The sequence below is a fragment of the Epinephelus fuscoguttatus genome, linkage group LG10, assembly GCF_011397635.1.
Source record: "Epinephelus fuscoguttatus linkage group LG10, E.fuscoguttatus.final_Chr_v1".
Taxonomy (NCBI): domain Eukaryota; kingdom Metazoa; phylum Chordata; class Actinopteri; order Perciformes; family Serranidae; genus Epinephelus; species Epinephelus fuscoguttatus.
Genome location: NC_064761.1, coordinates 42,369,678 through 42,384,781, shown reverse-complemented (window position 1 = coordinate 42,384,781; position 15,104 = coordinate 42,369,678). Strand labels below are relative to the sequence as shown.

Below are 15,104 nucleotides of genomic sequence, written 5' to 3'. Positions count from 1 at the left end.
AGCCTTATAGTAATATCTTTGATCTGATCTTCTCTCCAGGAGACAACCTCCAGCTATCCCAAACGTGAAATAACAGTCCTCTGTCCTCAGAACTCCATTACCCATCCACCCCAGTGATCCCTCCAGCTGCAGCTCACTGCTGCCCAGAGACACTCATGACCTGTGTGATGTGTAATCCAGCTGAAGCACGATGCTGGGCTTCTCTCTGTCTCCTCCGGGAGCTGCTGTCTGCAAAATTCACTGAGGCTTGAGCCTGTTTTGTACATATTATCACCGGCCATAAATGCCGGAATGTGCTCGACCGTCTGCGGACTTTCTTCAAGTGCCTGAACTTTGTGTAAATAGAAATCCCAATTTTGAACTGTTCTTCTAAAAGAGAATACACACACACTATTTTCACTGTTTTTAAATAAACAGGTTTATTTTTGAACATGTATCCTGGTTTCTCATTATTTAAAGGTTTGAGATTAAAGAAGTTGTTTTCTATGGCAGCTGTCAATTTAATCTATTTATTACTAATTTTAGTTTCTCCATAGCATTTCCACCTAGCCTGGGAAAAAAACCTTTACTTGCTTTAGCCAACAGCAGTGGTGTCCAAGGACATGCAGGAGACCAAGGGGATGTTGCAAGGGTCCCCAGCAAAATGATAACTCATTTTCAGTTGATTCATATTATGTGAGTGCAGATTCAACATTCACAGTATTGTTTTTCAAATCTTTATTATTTTACTTTTGTACGTTTTTTGGTCTACGACATTCCTGACATGATATTTCTGCATACTTCTAACTACAGAAACCTTTTAAATATTAAACTGTTCCACTCTTTGAGGCATTTCTGCAATTTTTTTTGCAATTTTTACTACATTTTTTTCTGCAATTTGTACTTCACTATTTCTTAAAAATGCAGTGATTTTAATACGAAGCTTTTCTTCTTTCAGCTCTTTTAGACAATTCATCTCAACCTCCGGCTCTGACAGTATTACAGTTTAACTTCCAGCTGTTCGTGCGATGTCTTTCAGCTCTTATAAAATTTGCAGTGAATGGTAAAAAAACAAACCTTCAAAATCTTTTTTAACCTACTCCACTTCTGCATACTTTTTCCTAGACTTTATTTAAGCCTTAACCAGGACACCAAGGAATTATACGTATATTTTTCAGTCAACTACTACTTTTGCACACTTAAAAAAAAAACAAACAAAAAAAAAACATTTAAATGTGAAAACGTTATGATATTTATTATCATTTCTGCTTGTATTCAACACTTTTCCCACCTTCTATGCTTTTTAAAGTAAAAAGCATTTTTCTCTTTCAGGTAATTCATCTCAAATTCCACTTTTAAACAACATTACAATGTATTTCAGCCTGTAGCTTCTTCAGGTCATGCAATTCAGCGTCCAACTCTGCTAGTTTTGCACTTCAGTTTTTAGGTTTTTCAGCAGTGCAGTGCATTTGTGCTTCCAGAATCCTGTTTTCAGCAGTGCTTTGCAAGTGAAGCTGTCAGCATGCACATACATTTAATCTAGGAAATGCATTTTCAAGTTAAAAATCTTAACACCATTCTGCTCCAACTGCAGATACCAAATATATTTTTTTGTTTAGTCTCCCAAAACTCATTATATCTGGGTCTTTTTAGGGCTCCCCACCTTAAAATGTTTGGGGGCCCCTGGTGAGCCAGTACTGGTTGTGTCTCCACGGAAATAAAACACAATCCAAACAGACAGGGAAAAAAAACAACCACTGACAACCATGCAGTGTGTGACGTGCTGTTACTACGACGCACCCTCCTTGTTTCGTGGAAGTGCGGTTCTGTGAGGAGAAACGAGGCCGCACAGTCACAGGCAGCTCGACTGAACTGTGTTAGAGTCATCTGCTGCTAAATGGCGCCACCACAGCAGCCAACACCAACTGCAAAGCCCGCCGTCACGTCTCGCAGCAAGCCGGGGAAAGAAGAGGTGAAGGTATGACACCTAGCGTCCATCACACACTGCGGGCGGTGCTGCGTTCAGGCTCTCTGGTGCCGCACACTTTATTTTGTGTTCACGTCATGAATTGGCTGCCATGCTGCGTTTTCTGAACATGAAAACTAGTCTAACAAAAGGTTTTTATTCTGTAGAAGTGAAGGAGAATATTAAGACAAGATAATCCGCCGACATTTAATGTTAGCTCTTCTTTAATATATTGAAACAAAACAAAAAAATGAAAAATAAACAAAAGCAACAACAGTTCCATTCTTCTTCACACTGACACAAGGAGGTTAAACATGACGTAGAAGTTTAATAACTGGTCTTAACAGGGCAGAGAGCTGCTGCTGTGAGGTTTTTAGGCAACGTGACAGTTTCAACAGGTGTTTTCCATCAATGGGCAACGCCATGGTGACGTCACTGACCAGGGTGTGTCCGGGAATGCATCATGGTTACAAGGAAACTGTTAGCCAATTTCTTTTTTAAATTCATGAAAGCAAATTTAGAAATAAAAAGCAGTATTCTGTTGTTTTCCTGGAGGAGTTTGAGCAATGTGTGAAACTACTTTCAAATGTGACTCATATTTGTCTAGTGTGATTTACCTCTGCTCTTTTGTTACTGTGCTATTAGTGCACTGAATCTGTATTCTTCTTTTGTTTAACTAAATGAGAAAGAGAGCTGCATGTTCTCTGCCCTGTATGATGATAAAGGTTATACTAGACTTCTCCCAGATTTACTCATGTAATCCTAGAATATTGGAAAGGAGAGTTCACACCATTAAAATTAAATTAAATTTGCTTGTCAAAAATTAAAATGAAATCAGCCTCATGTACAACTGACAATACGTTTGAGGCTATTTTTTAATCATCGTTGATTACACTTGGACAGTAGCAGGTAAAAATGATCTTTTAATAACTCCTTTGTATTGGGAAAATCCTTTAAAATCATAATTTGTACATTTACAATTTGAAGCCACTCAGCTCGAGACTAAGCATCCGTCCATTCACACACAACACCAACAACATACTGTACACAACAATAAAAACATGGAGCATCTCCCACAGATTATTAAAACATCACTGATATCAAATTAGTGCATAGCATTAGAATGTGTCCAGTAATGCACGTCTGCATCACGTTAGTTGATACCTTCCATATAAACTCTGAGGTCAACACTTGTAAGACAATAGCAGCTTGATCATTAAAAACATCTTCATGTTCTCTGTGAGAGTATAACAAGTTGTCGTGGCTGTCCAAGCAGATGTGGGCCAGTGATAAAAGAGTTAACGTCTGTCAGTTTGGATCTACAGCACCAACATAACACTGCAAACTGACATTAAATTAATTCATATAAAATTCTCCCTTGGCTTACACATTAAATGTCCACTAGTGAATGAAGTGGCTGAGGTCCTCGTGAATCTCAGCCTCGTCCCAGGGCCCGTGGATGTTGTCCTTGTGCCTCTGCAGTCTAACTAGCAGCAGGGGGCAGAGTAATGTAACACTCCCTAAGGCCAGGGCTAAAAGCACGGCTCCCCCTGGCCACTGGGACCCCAGACCACCCACCCCTCCGATACACACTCCCACACACACCCCAGTAAAGTGCATGGGTGCGTTCTCCCTCAGTCTCTGCAGCAAGCAGGGCCACAGTGCAAACATCAGCAGGGCACAACTGAGCATGGCGAAGGTGTGCAGAGCCCCAGGTAACCTTGAGGCTAAACACACTGAGGCAAACAGGGCTGCGTTTAGGGAGAGGCTTCCTGGGGGTGAGGGCTGGGCATAAGGGAATGACACCAGGTGGGCCAGCAGCATCATAGCAGACATGGCGTACACTGTGTCCGTACTCACAGACTCAGTTAGTGTCTTTAAAACTGGCGAGAAGCCAAAGGTGAAGGAAAGAAAAATAGTGGCACTCTGTAAGTCAGCCAGACGAGTCCGGGGCTCACAGCCTGATTCCACTTGAGACGTCAAGGCTTGGTGCAGTCCATAACCCAACAGGGCGCAGACAAGGCTGGTCCATATCAGCGTCTCAGGGGACAGCCGACCCTGTGAGGACAGCAGAGAGGTGGATTCAGTATGCATTTCATGTACACTATTTCATGCATTAAAAGCACAGTGTGCTCACATATTTTCTAAAGCTTTACCTGCTCCATGTAGAGCCAGACTGAGATAAAAATGGCCACACAGGACAGCTGCTCACCGACGAAGCCTGCTTCTCTCACCACAGCCCAGTAGCGGTACTGCCGGATGCCCTCATTCCTCCGTAATTCCTCCAAGAACCGCTGGTCTACATAGTTATCAGGGAATGGCTGTCGCTCCCACAGCACCTTCCGCCAGGACACAGCTGGACCTGGGGCACTGTCTGGCCCCATCACCCTGACAAAACACAAATACAGTCAGATTTGTCGACGAGGATTTTACTTACCCATCACTCAAAGTAGCTCAGAGTTAACCATCATTTAGCTTTATAGAGAGTGCTGTACAAGCAGAAGAACAATAACAGAAGAGACAGTGGTTTATCACACCAACCAAAATATTAGAAAATGTACAGATATTAAAAGGGGAACGCCACCTAAATTAAGAATTCTAATATGTTATTTTCATGGCCTAGGAAAGTTCAATTAATATTTGTGAACATGAGCTACTCTGTCTCAAAGCCAGAAACCAGAGGAGGAAGTCTCAAACTATGATGTCGTAGGATATAAAGTATGGAGCTGCTCCATACACAATGAATAGGAGACTGATTTTGTGGACGCACATAATGTTTGTTTTCATTTTTATACCCAAATGAGCTTTATTCAAACATAATGTTCTCAGTTGTGAAACAGAAAATGTCCCCATATACTCTGAACACTCCCCTGAGTGCTCTCAGTGCCATCTACAATATCTTTCCCAATTCACTCTCTGTGGAGCAGCTCCAGATTTTACACCCTATGATATCACAAATTTGAGTTTTAGTGCTCTTGATTTTGGATTTGAGAGAGAGTTGTTCATGCTTACTAATATTTTTTTTTATTTTTTATTGTATATTGATCAACATCCTGTGGGAAAACAACAAAACAAGTTGGGGGTTTTTATTGCTAAATTTACTTTTATGAATAAAACAATGGCATTACTGAATTTATTATACCAAAAAATGTCTTATTGTCGTGGGGTTTTAAAGAAACCAAACACCACACATTGTCCCATAAGAATGTTAAGTCTTTAAAGTAGAGCAGTTAGTGTTTAAGTCTTTATTATCGCTATTCCTTCCTGTAGTAACTGACAGGGTAATACTTATAAATAATTATAAAAGACACCTGTTTGGCCCCATTCACGATTAGTCATCAAGAGCTTCTTCCAATATATATCATTTATAAACAGATTTTAATGTGTAATGACAGGTGGAAGGCAGACATCTCTTTTAACTAGTTTGTGCTAATTTGTCTGAGCTTATTTTAATTGTTAGCTTGGATGCTAAAAGGCTATCTGAAATGTAATGAATACATTAATTATTTCATTAACAGCTTGAGTCTATACAGTTTGCTGAAAGAAAGATTTAATCATATCCGTGATGTGTTGCGGTCAGGTGAAGCAATCTTTTCTGAACAGATTTAACTGTAACTTAACATACCCCGGTGCTACTAGCATGAAACTATCGGTACTTCCGGGTTTGACGCGACAATAAAACCAGATATTCCACGTGTACACGCGTGTTTCTGAACACTAACACGTTGACGGTCTGTCTAACAATCTCCATAAATATCTCAAAATGTTTTTCCGCCTACCTGAGATGAAATTTTGTTGAGCGCGTATGCAACTATCTCATTCTGTCAGTTTTCCGGAAGTGGTTAGCAGAGCGTCTGCTTTTCTTCTTCTTCGATTTTAAAGGTGGTTCGCAAACCCGCTTTAAAGGTGCATACCACCACCTACTGTGTCAGAGTGTGTAGAGTCGTGGCGTTAGATGTACCAAGTAAAGAATAGAGAATTAAAAAAATAAGAATAGGACACTGAAAAAGATTTATGTAAATATAAATCTCAAACCTTTACAATGTTAATATCAGTACTTAATATATTAAGAATAAGATATATATCTCCTGTAAGTGTGTAAAAATACACAAATATGTGCATTGTGCTACATTACACTGTGTAAACTAGTGTTACATTCAGAAATATAAAATATGTATTACACTATAATGGTAACTACAATATATACATCGATAGAATAAAGTCAAGAAAAAGAATAGGTATAAGAAGTATGTACAGTTCTGTGCATTGTAAGTTGACTAAATAAATACATTCAGAGGTGTTAAGAATGTTGCACAGTTGATTAATTGCAGAGTGTTGTGGCTGTTGAATTAAAAACTGATTAACCATGCTACATTTACCTCCTGCGCCCTGCTCCTGTTGTTGGATTCTTTAAAAAGGAACGTTACAATCTGTCACCGTCTTCCTTTTCCTTTGACAAGGTGTCTGTGGTGAACATATGTGGCCCCTTCTCTGCGGACAGACCAGCCAATAACCAAAGCATGCCTGCAGGAAGGTAACCTGTGATTATTCTCATCACGCCGACTGTTTAAATACATGTGCCATGCTTACTGTGATATTTATCCATAACCGTGTGTGTCTACATCTGTAAAATAACAGAATCCTACATCAGAGGCCAAAGCCCTCTGTCTCCAACGTGACAACTCAAGCGAGCAGGAAAACTGTCAGCCTCGGCATGGTGGCAAAGGAACCACAAACTCCAAATGCCACAGTAAATTAATCAGATTTGAAATCTTGCATTTACACTTAATGAGAAGGAACATTTACTCTGACTTTGAGTTAGTCACAACGTGTTTGAGTTTTGCCCTAATCTCTTCATCAATCCATCTGCACCTTGCCTATCTTTGATTCTAGTTGAGGACAAGTCCGTGGCTTAACAAAGACATCGTTTCCAGAGGTACTGGATCATTCACAAAACATCTGATGTGCCGGTAAGTGTCATTAATCAAGGTGTAACGATGTGAGGATGAGTAGTGCTGATGACCAGCACAAGCCCAATATCACTTCCTCTCCTTTCAGGCCTCCTCGGCTTCGTCCGCTGTGCTGGACAGAGGTCTCCAGCTCAGCCAGCTCAGCACTAGAGGAGTGTTTAATCATCAGACCTGTGACTCTGCACAACCCGATCCAGAGGAAGACACCAGCTAGTCGTGCAGCTTGATGATTGGGTCACTTCAGCTTCACTTGAGCTGCTGCATGCTTCAAGACACCTTCCCTTTCCTGCAGGTATCTGCATTACAGAGTGATATACTGTCTCCACATGCAATACAATAATTCAATTAAATAACATGTTTTTGCTCAGTAGGAACACAATAGGACGCACAAGTCAGAAAAATGTATGATTGTTTAATTTATACACATTTACAACTACAGGACATTAGTTGAATAAATATCTTTCGATGTTTCCCTCTTCCCCCACTGCTCCATCAGAGAAGTAAAAATACTTTTCAAAGACAGTTTGGCTGTTGACCCAGAGACTTTAACAATGTCCTACTCAGCAACTTATAAAATACTTTAAAAATATTTCTTTATTTTTGTAGAACTTCGAAGCACTTTAAAATAAATCAGTAACTGCTTTTAAAGTTCAAGTGTGCAGGATTAGTGGCATCTAGTGGTGAAGTGACAGAACTGCATCTTCTTCAGTGTGCCAAACACGTCGGAGAAAAAGAAATGTGAACGTGCTATCTAGAGCCAGCGTTTGGTTTGTCCATTCTGGGCTACTGTAAAACAACATGGCGGACTCTGTGGAAGAAAACCTGCTCTGTGTGTAGATATATAAATGGCTCATTCTAAGGCAACAAAAAACACAAAAAATCTTACTATTATGAACTAATGAAAACATAATTATGAATATTATATACCATTTCTGCCACCAGATGCCTCTGACTCCTACACACTGGACCTTTAACTGCAACTTTATAGTATTAAACTATCAAAGATGTATAGAATCTCAACATACAGTACTTAAATTAGACACTGGATACCACAGAGAGATCAGGTGTGCAGAGGAATAGAGAATGGTAGTACACACTTAAACTGAGGCACACAATGACTGTTTCTTTCAACAATAGGCATCCTATATGTTATCGTGGTGACCGACAATACTTCTTACTTACTGTGTGGTAGAACTGTTCAACAAAATTTGGTTTTACAGCACTTAGTTCCAACGTAAGGCCCCGATCACACAGAAAGCGTTTTGCAGGTTGCACTGCCTTTTTTTTTTAATTGAATGCCACAGTAATTAGTATCTAGTTCCTAAAATGTTGAGGCAGAGGGTACTTGCTGTAGCTCTGGTTGAGGGTGAGAGGCTGTCAGCAGATAAACAGAGATCTGTGTGGGCACATGAGACCATAAAAAAGAGGCTGGATTACAGGAAGCACCACCAGTTGGTCCAGGAGCTTTGCTTCCATGATGGATGTTTACAGGCAGATTTTAGGATGTCTTGGAGGCAGTTTGACAACCTGCTGTCAATCGTCAGGTTGCACAGCTCTGGGTATCCAGCAACCGCTACCACCAGATTCTCCTTCATTGCTTACCAACTGTAAACTTGTTGTCGTGACCACTGCAGAAGGCCCGCCTCTCAAATCATCCAATGGGACAATGGGAAAAAAGAGATGACGTGGGGTGATTTTCTGCTCTGAGTTGAAGTTTTTTCGACTCGAAGAGCTCAGAGAGATCCGGCAAAAATGCCACACGCCTTGAGCGCAGAAACACGAGGCGCATAGCAACGCAAAAACAGCAAGCGACAAACTTCATTCAAAAAGCCGCCTTCAGCTGCTAAAACGCTTTCTGTGTGATCAGGGCCTAAGGCTGTTAAATTATGAAGGCATGAACTCACTGTTTGATCTTTATCTTACAGCACAGGGCAAAAGATGGCAACAAGAGCATCCAGCAGGGTAGTGACGAACCACCTGTGGAGCCCAGTAACAACAATAAAAGTAATCTGTTCACAAGCCACGGTACTGTCTTAATACCAAATAAGCAACCAATGAGACAAAAAAAACCTCTTGAGCAGTTCCTTAACTCTCATATCAGAACAAGCTGTGGACCCGTTTAAGATGGTCCCCGATTAAAAACACTCAGGGGCCCATTGTGTTTAATTGTGCTCTACGAATATGAAGACAAAAATATAAGTTCTGTGGCATCAGAGACAGTGCAATGATCAGATGTTAGTTTGTAACGATGGCTGATAAAACGTGAATACCCAACAAAATACGAACGCATTTAAAAAGCACGCTGACGTAGCCAAGGCAGCGAGTGGCTCGTGCATATTAAACTCAGCAGTGTACCCATGTAGTAGTGGTAATGACCTTCCAGGTGACGGTAAGATAGAAATAGACACCAGAGAGACAGGCAGGCCCAACATCTTCACACAGTAGGTGGCTGTAAAAAGACACCCGCCAGCAGCAGTGAGGCTTCACAGAGGAGGGCAGCTGCCATTTAGGCCACAAGTCATGGCAGAGGAAAGTCGAGCAGTAGTCATTAAGAGATTTGGAGATGACCCATTTCCTTTACTCCTACTCCATGGCCCCATGAGTGCCAAAGATTAGCAGCGTGGTCCTACCTAGACACCTGACTTTTTTTGTGTTGGCATGAAAGGGAAAGTGTGACTAAATTTCTAAAAACAACATCAATGTCAACAGCAATGGAGGAAATATTCAAAGGCCTCACTGACTGGCAAAAGGCTGGCAGCTAAACACAAACCACGAAGGCGTCTTAGTAACACAAAGGTACGACCATATGGGGGAAGACTTCATGACAGACTGATTGCACTTCCCACTCTTATTTGGCAGAAATAAATCAAATTCTTCAGACAACATACTATTTCTTCATCTAGTTTATCTCAAATAAAAACATGTCCAAAGAAAAGAGGACATTTTGTTTTTGCAATCGGCCTTTTAGCGTTAGAAAAATAGTCACATCGTAAACATGCATGTTATGTCACTTTCTGCGAAGAATCACAGCCACTAGGGAGGACTATAAAACAACATACAAGTTTTAAAGAGAGACTAAGAGACTTTTGTTCTGTAGCAAAGTTTGCAAAGTTGAGGGGCAGACAGTTATAAGTTCATGTTCCAAATCGGGGACTCCCACTGTCCCACAAACTCCAGTTGACTGAGGACAAGAGCAACAACAGAGGTGACACTGTCATTAAGAATGTCAAAATGTCTGTGTGTGTGTGTGTGTGTGTGTGTGTGTGTGTGTGCGCATGTACAGATGACATCTTGTTTTAAAAGTCACAAGCCAGGAGATCTGCTGAAAAAAATACCAAAGGTATCCGAGGGCAAGTGCGTTAGTTTCTCTCCCTCTGTCCCTCCGTTTGGGGTGGTGTTATGTGCGGATTTTTTTATCTTCAAACAGCGAGCGGACCAGGTAGACCTGAACCGCCGATACCAACATCATAACAATGAGATTTATGACAGACCAAAAGTTCACCCTGTCAAAGTTACTCTCCTGGATGTTTCTGTCGCGAGCCTCGAACGCCCGCAGCACCGTCTGGATGTGCACGCTCTTGCCCAGCCGAGCCTTCACGTTGTTGATGGTGTCCTGGAGGAGAAGACACACACAGGTCAGAATGAACAAACTAAATGCACACACTCACAAAGCAGAGTGATCACACACAGCTTTGAGTCTGTAAGCAGAGCAGCTCAGTCAGGTGTGTTCCTTCTTCCATGAAAAAAAAAAAAAAGTTCCTGCACAGCTGAAACAGACATTTCCTGTCTTTTTAAGCGAGGCCTATGTGACCTCTGACACAAATTAAGACAGTTCCCGGTGAAGGGGCGGTGCAGGCCATTGTGGTGCAAGATGAAACAATTGGTTGCCTTCAGCCAATAGGTGAGGGTTCATGACATTTTCTATTCTTGTAACACTCTCCTTGTGACTTTGCATGTATAAGGGTTTTTCCACGGGTTGGTCCGTTTTTAGCTGCGCTGTGCCAACATGCGTTTCCATGCCAACCCGTGACAGTCCTCTCCCCTGAGATGTGTCCTCAGTGGTTAGACTCCTGCATGTCTGTGCTGCAGACTAGAGACAGCTGTTCTTATAAAGTTTTTGTGCGTTCGGCTCTCAATACTTTTGATAGTCTCCCTGCAGCTCCCTACACTTGCACTCTAATGTTCATATTTGTCCTTGAAGATATCAAGCATGTTTTATTGTATACTTATCACTTAAAGCTGTGTTAATTTACTGCTAATGCAAAGCCAACATTTCCTCTATTGCTGCTTTACATTGAAAGCTTTCCATTTGCGAACCTGTGGGATGCTTTTACTGTCAAGAAATGATAGGAAATGTGTGTGTTTCATTAGCAGTATTATCCTTCAGTATAACCACGTCTCATCAACCAGATATGGACTGGTAGGCTTGGGCAGTATTTAATTTTTCATGCCATCATAGCTTCCAGACATTTCACCAGGGTATACGTATATGACGGTATTTGTTTAACAAAAAAACAAAACGTAAAAGCTGAGCTGCTGGTGATAGAAGTCATGGAGTATATTTACATGTACAGTTAGTGGACTACTGTGCTTGTCCCAGTAAACAAGCACGGGAGGGGAATTGATTTGTTAACTGAAGTATGTCCGACTCCTCTACGATAGGTGGCGATATGCCCCCTTTCAGCTTGTTACTACTGGACCTTAACAATCGAGTGTCGTCCAACTGTTCCACCTCTTTTTTTTTCTTAACACACCGCCATTCTGTGTTTTCATCATCCATTTATTTCAAAATATTTAGGTCTTTCAGCTAACACAGCATAAACTGTCTCCTCGTACGTCCGAAAAAGCACAGCTCTGGATGCAGATTTCACCACGTTGCTACTGGCTTCTTCTTCTGTTACACATTTAATGCTATCAGACTTCCAGGTCAAAGCCAGAGGAGGAAACTGTGGAGCATGTGCAGAGCGCCTCGGCCACTTTTGGTCTGACTGACTGAATTTACACACGAGTAATTCGACTCCTAATCACACTATCTGGGCGTGTTTTAGAAATCTGATTTAGTACAATTTCAGTCCGACTAACATGTTTACATGTATTTTAAAAGTCCGGTTTTACTTGGACTGACACAATTAAATCGATTTTCTCTAATGTCGTGTGAACGCACTAATTGTATCATGTATGTCATTGTCTGTGCTACAGTGCTGTGTTTCTAATACGCAAGTCGCTTACTTCGACAAGTCTTGCTGGGTTTAAATGCTTACGCCCCACAAAACAACGAACAGATAGGAGGACCCAGTGAAACATGTTGCTGCAGTGGGTACCGACGCAATAATGGGCTGAACAAAATAGATGTGTTGGATAAAATCAGGTGGCTTATAACTGCTTTTGTAGTTGGAGGACGTCATGTCAAAATAAAGTTACACGTGGCAATACTCCAGAACATGAGCAGAGGAATTTAGCTTTTTTCCCAGTCCTGTAACGTTATCCTCACCACCCACAGTCGCCATCTTTCTCAACTCAGCTGCCAGCTCCACCACTAAAGGCTGACCTCTGGTGGCGTGAGCTGTGCACTACATTGCCTAAAACATAGCGAGCAGTTAGAAATATTGCAGGAAAGGAAATACAAACAGAGACAGTGTCAGTGAGCTAAAAATAGCTACAGGTGACAGGCTCTTACTTTAGTTTGAGACCAGCACATCTTCAACATGTCACTGAGATAACACACTTTTACTTTGCTCTGCTGTGCATTGAGAAAACACACTGTGTCAGCGCCTCTCAGTACTGCTATATGGTTGGCAGTCTGTTGGGTCGCTTTGCACCCTCTATGTCATCCTGCGAGCACAGGTGGCACAGTGACAAATATCTCAACGGCAGAGAAGAGGGACAAAGTCTAAAACACCTAACAAAACGACTTAACTTAGTTCCCACACAAACAAACCTATTACACAACAACTCTGGAATGTGTTGCATGTCAAATTTGGCTGCCCCCTTACCATAATGTCTTCCAGCCTCATGTCCAGCGTGTCCACTCCATGGACATACTCCTTCCAGTCGTCTGGGTCTTCATCCGTGTCCATGTTGTCCAGGATCAACTCGAAGAAGATGAGCTTCTCGGAGACGGAGCTGAACGTGTTGTCGAAGCAGAACATGTAGTCTCCGTCCTCGGTCTCAACTCTGGAGGAACGCACAGCCAGTTAAGAGTGTGCGCATGTGTCTGTGTCGGTAATGTGTGCACCCCTCGATCACCTGTGTGACTTACGTGTGCACTCCATCTGACTTGCGGTAGTCACTGAACAGCACTTGGCCAGATGGGGAGGAGATGAAGAAGTCTACATCGAGACCTGCTCCATCCAATACCTGTGGACATTGGAGGACATTCACACGTGAGAAGTTAGAGAAAGCGTTGGCGAGAAAATATGCAAGTTTGTGTGGGTTGACATCTTCTCCAGACTAATTAAACATTAGTCTCAAGGTCTTCCTCATGCTCCACTGGAAGTGATGATGCCTTGTCCTCCAGGGTAGACACTACATCAGATATATAAGTGCTTGGGAAGTGTCCCACAGGCAGCAACAAAAGACACCTCCCTGACATCGCCTAACTTTTACAGACAGAAGAGAGTGAGGCTCAGAGGTTGATTCAGTGCTGCAAGCTGCACACTGACCGGCTCAACAGGTTCCCAACAATATGGAAATAGAGGTGGGAGTCACATAACCTGCTGGGTGTCTTACTCAGAGGAAAATGTGATTCAGCAGTGTGGTTTGAATTATTGTTATCTGTAGATGAGAATGCACTGGGATGTAAATTACAACAGCAACCATAAAAAAGGATCAGCAACAAGTGTAATGTCAGGTCAGTGTTTACTCTCGCTGACGGGTTATCAGTGATGTTGCAGACTGCAGAAAGAGAGAAGTAGTTTAGGTTCGCTCTGTTATGATTTTATCAGGATTATCCCCTTTCTGTGAGTGTGTTTTACCTGATATTCAATCTCCAGGGACGCATCTTTCTTCATGGTCTGGTAGAAACACTCCTTGCGACCGGCGGGTAGTGTGAACGTGAAGTCGCTGTCTAAAGACTGAGAGAAGGCAGCCACCACCACAAACCTCTCCGAGACCAGAGCAACAAACACGGACAGGACACTCAGAATCACCCGGACTACCTCCATGGTCAAACTTAAAGTCCAAAAGAGCCAAAATGGCGGTACAGTTACTAGCTACTGTGTTAGAAAGTGTGCGGCGAGGAGGCTAGTTATGTTCGCCCAAACTTCACTTCTGTTGAAATGTTCTCACTCTAACTACTGACGACTGTGGACAGCTCAGGACCCCGCCTGTTTGAAAACACAAAACATTTTTTACTTTTACTTAAAATTATGTCGGATTAAACAAGTATTTTTTAAGGGTACAGTTTTATTTATATTGTACTGATCGTTCGATTTTAATTAGCTACTATAAAAAAATACAGGCACATTTTTTAGGGCTCTTCGCGCATTGCACTCTGGGATATGTAGTTATTCTTTTCCGTGTGGCGCAAACAGAAGAAACCAGAAGATATTCTGCAGCAAATGTCTTTGATTTTAATAACAAAAGTCAAATTTACCAATAGAAGTTCACATTTAAAGAGAAGCGAGAGGACTGACAACATTTATGATATTTGATATTTATTTTGAAGGTGTAAAAAAACCCAGAAAGCAGTATTTACAAATAATAAAAACTCATAATGAAAAGCAATTGCCAATGTATAGCTACTTTGATTTACACAATCGAAAAGGAGTGGGAGGAAGTATAAAGTCATTAAATCCCACCATTTCGCCATAAGTCATTGAGTGAAATGAAACAGACAGCTTCCTTATGTAGCGTAACAATAAATACCAAATATCTATCTTGCAAAACTTAAATTTGCATATAATATAAAAGACCAATTATCCATGACTAGCAAGTATAAACCAGTCCAAATGTATGATGAATATTAATAAATATAAATATCAATATTACACATACTTCTTCATCAACTTGTCCTGCTATCTTTTTAATACTTAAATAAGTGAACAAATGAATATGCATACCAATATATATGTGTGTGTGTGTGTACACCCACATACCCATAAATGAATAAATACTTATTTACATATTCATATGCAATACATAAATAAGTATTTAGTAATTTATGAGTATGAGGATGGGCATGTATTTAT

At 41.3% G+C, this 15,104-nt stretch overlaps 3 protein-coding genes across 4 annotated transcripts in view; 1 reads left to right on the top strand and 2 right to left on the bottom strand.

Moving 5' to 3' along the window:
* The window catches only part of dnm3a (dynamin 3a), a 29,138-nt gene extending 28,693 nt beyond the window's left edge, over nucleotides 1–445 (top strand). Inside the window, exon 20 of one of the 2 annotated variants that reach the window (XM_049588153.1) lies at nucleotides 40–445. In XM_049588153.1, the coding sequence (XP_049444110.1) occupies nucleotides 40–73 (34 nt within the window). In that variant the 3' untranslated portion in view covers nucleotides 74–445. The remainder of the gene's footprint in view (nucleotides 1–39) is intronic. The other variant, XM_049588152.1, reaches the window with a different exon arrangement.
* Nucleotides 446–2,151: 1,706 nt separating this feature from the next.
* On the bottom strand, nucleotides 2,152–5,808 carry pigc (phosphatidylinositol glycan anchor biosynthesis, class C). The gene is made up of 3 exons (XM_049588218.1): nucleotides 5,725–5,808; nucleotides 4,102–4,333; nucleotides 2,152–4,003 (listed from the first exon to the last, which is right to left on the bottom strand). Exons 2-3 carry the CDS (start codon nucleotides 4,327–4,329, stop codon nucleotides 3,347–3,349), a joined length of 885 nt encoding a protein of 294 aa, XP_049444175.1. The 5' UTR covers nucleotides 4,330–4,333; nucleotides 5,725–5,808; the 3' UTR covers nucleotides 2,152–3,346.
* Nucleotides 5,809–7,307: 1,499 nt separating this feature from the next.
* On the bottom strand, nucleotides 7,308–14,222 carry tmed5 (transmembrane p24 trafficking protein 5). Its single transcript, XM_049588225.1, has 4 exons — nucleotides 13,890–14,222; nucleotides 13,175–13,272; nucleotides 12,909–13,089; nucleotides 7,308–10,528 (listed from the first exon to the last, which is right to left on the bottom strand). The coding sequence occupies exons 1-4, from the start codon at nucleotides 14,076–14,078 to the stop codon at nucleotides 10,313–10,315; spliced, it is 684 nt and encodes a 227-aa protein (XP_049444182.1). The 5' UTR covers nucleotides 14,079–14,222; the 3' UTR covers nucleotides 7,308–10,312.
* Between the last annotated feature and the right edge of the window lie 882 nt (nucleotides 14,223–15,104).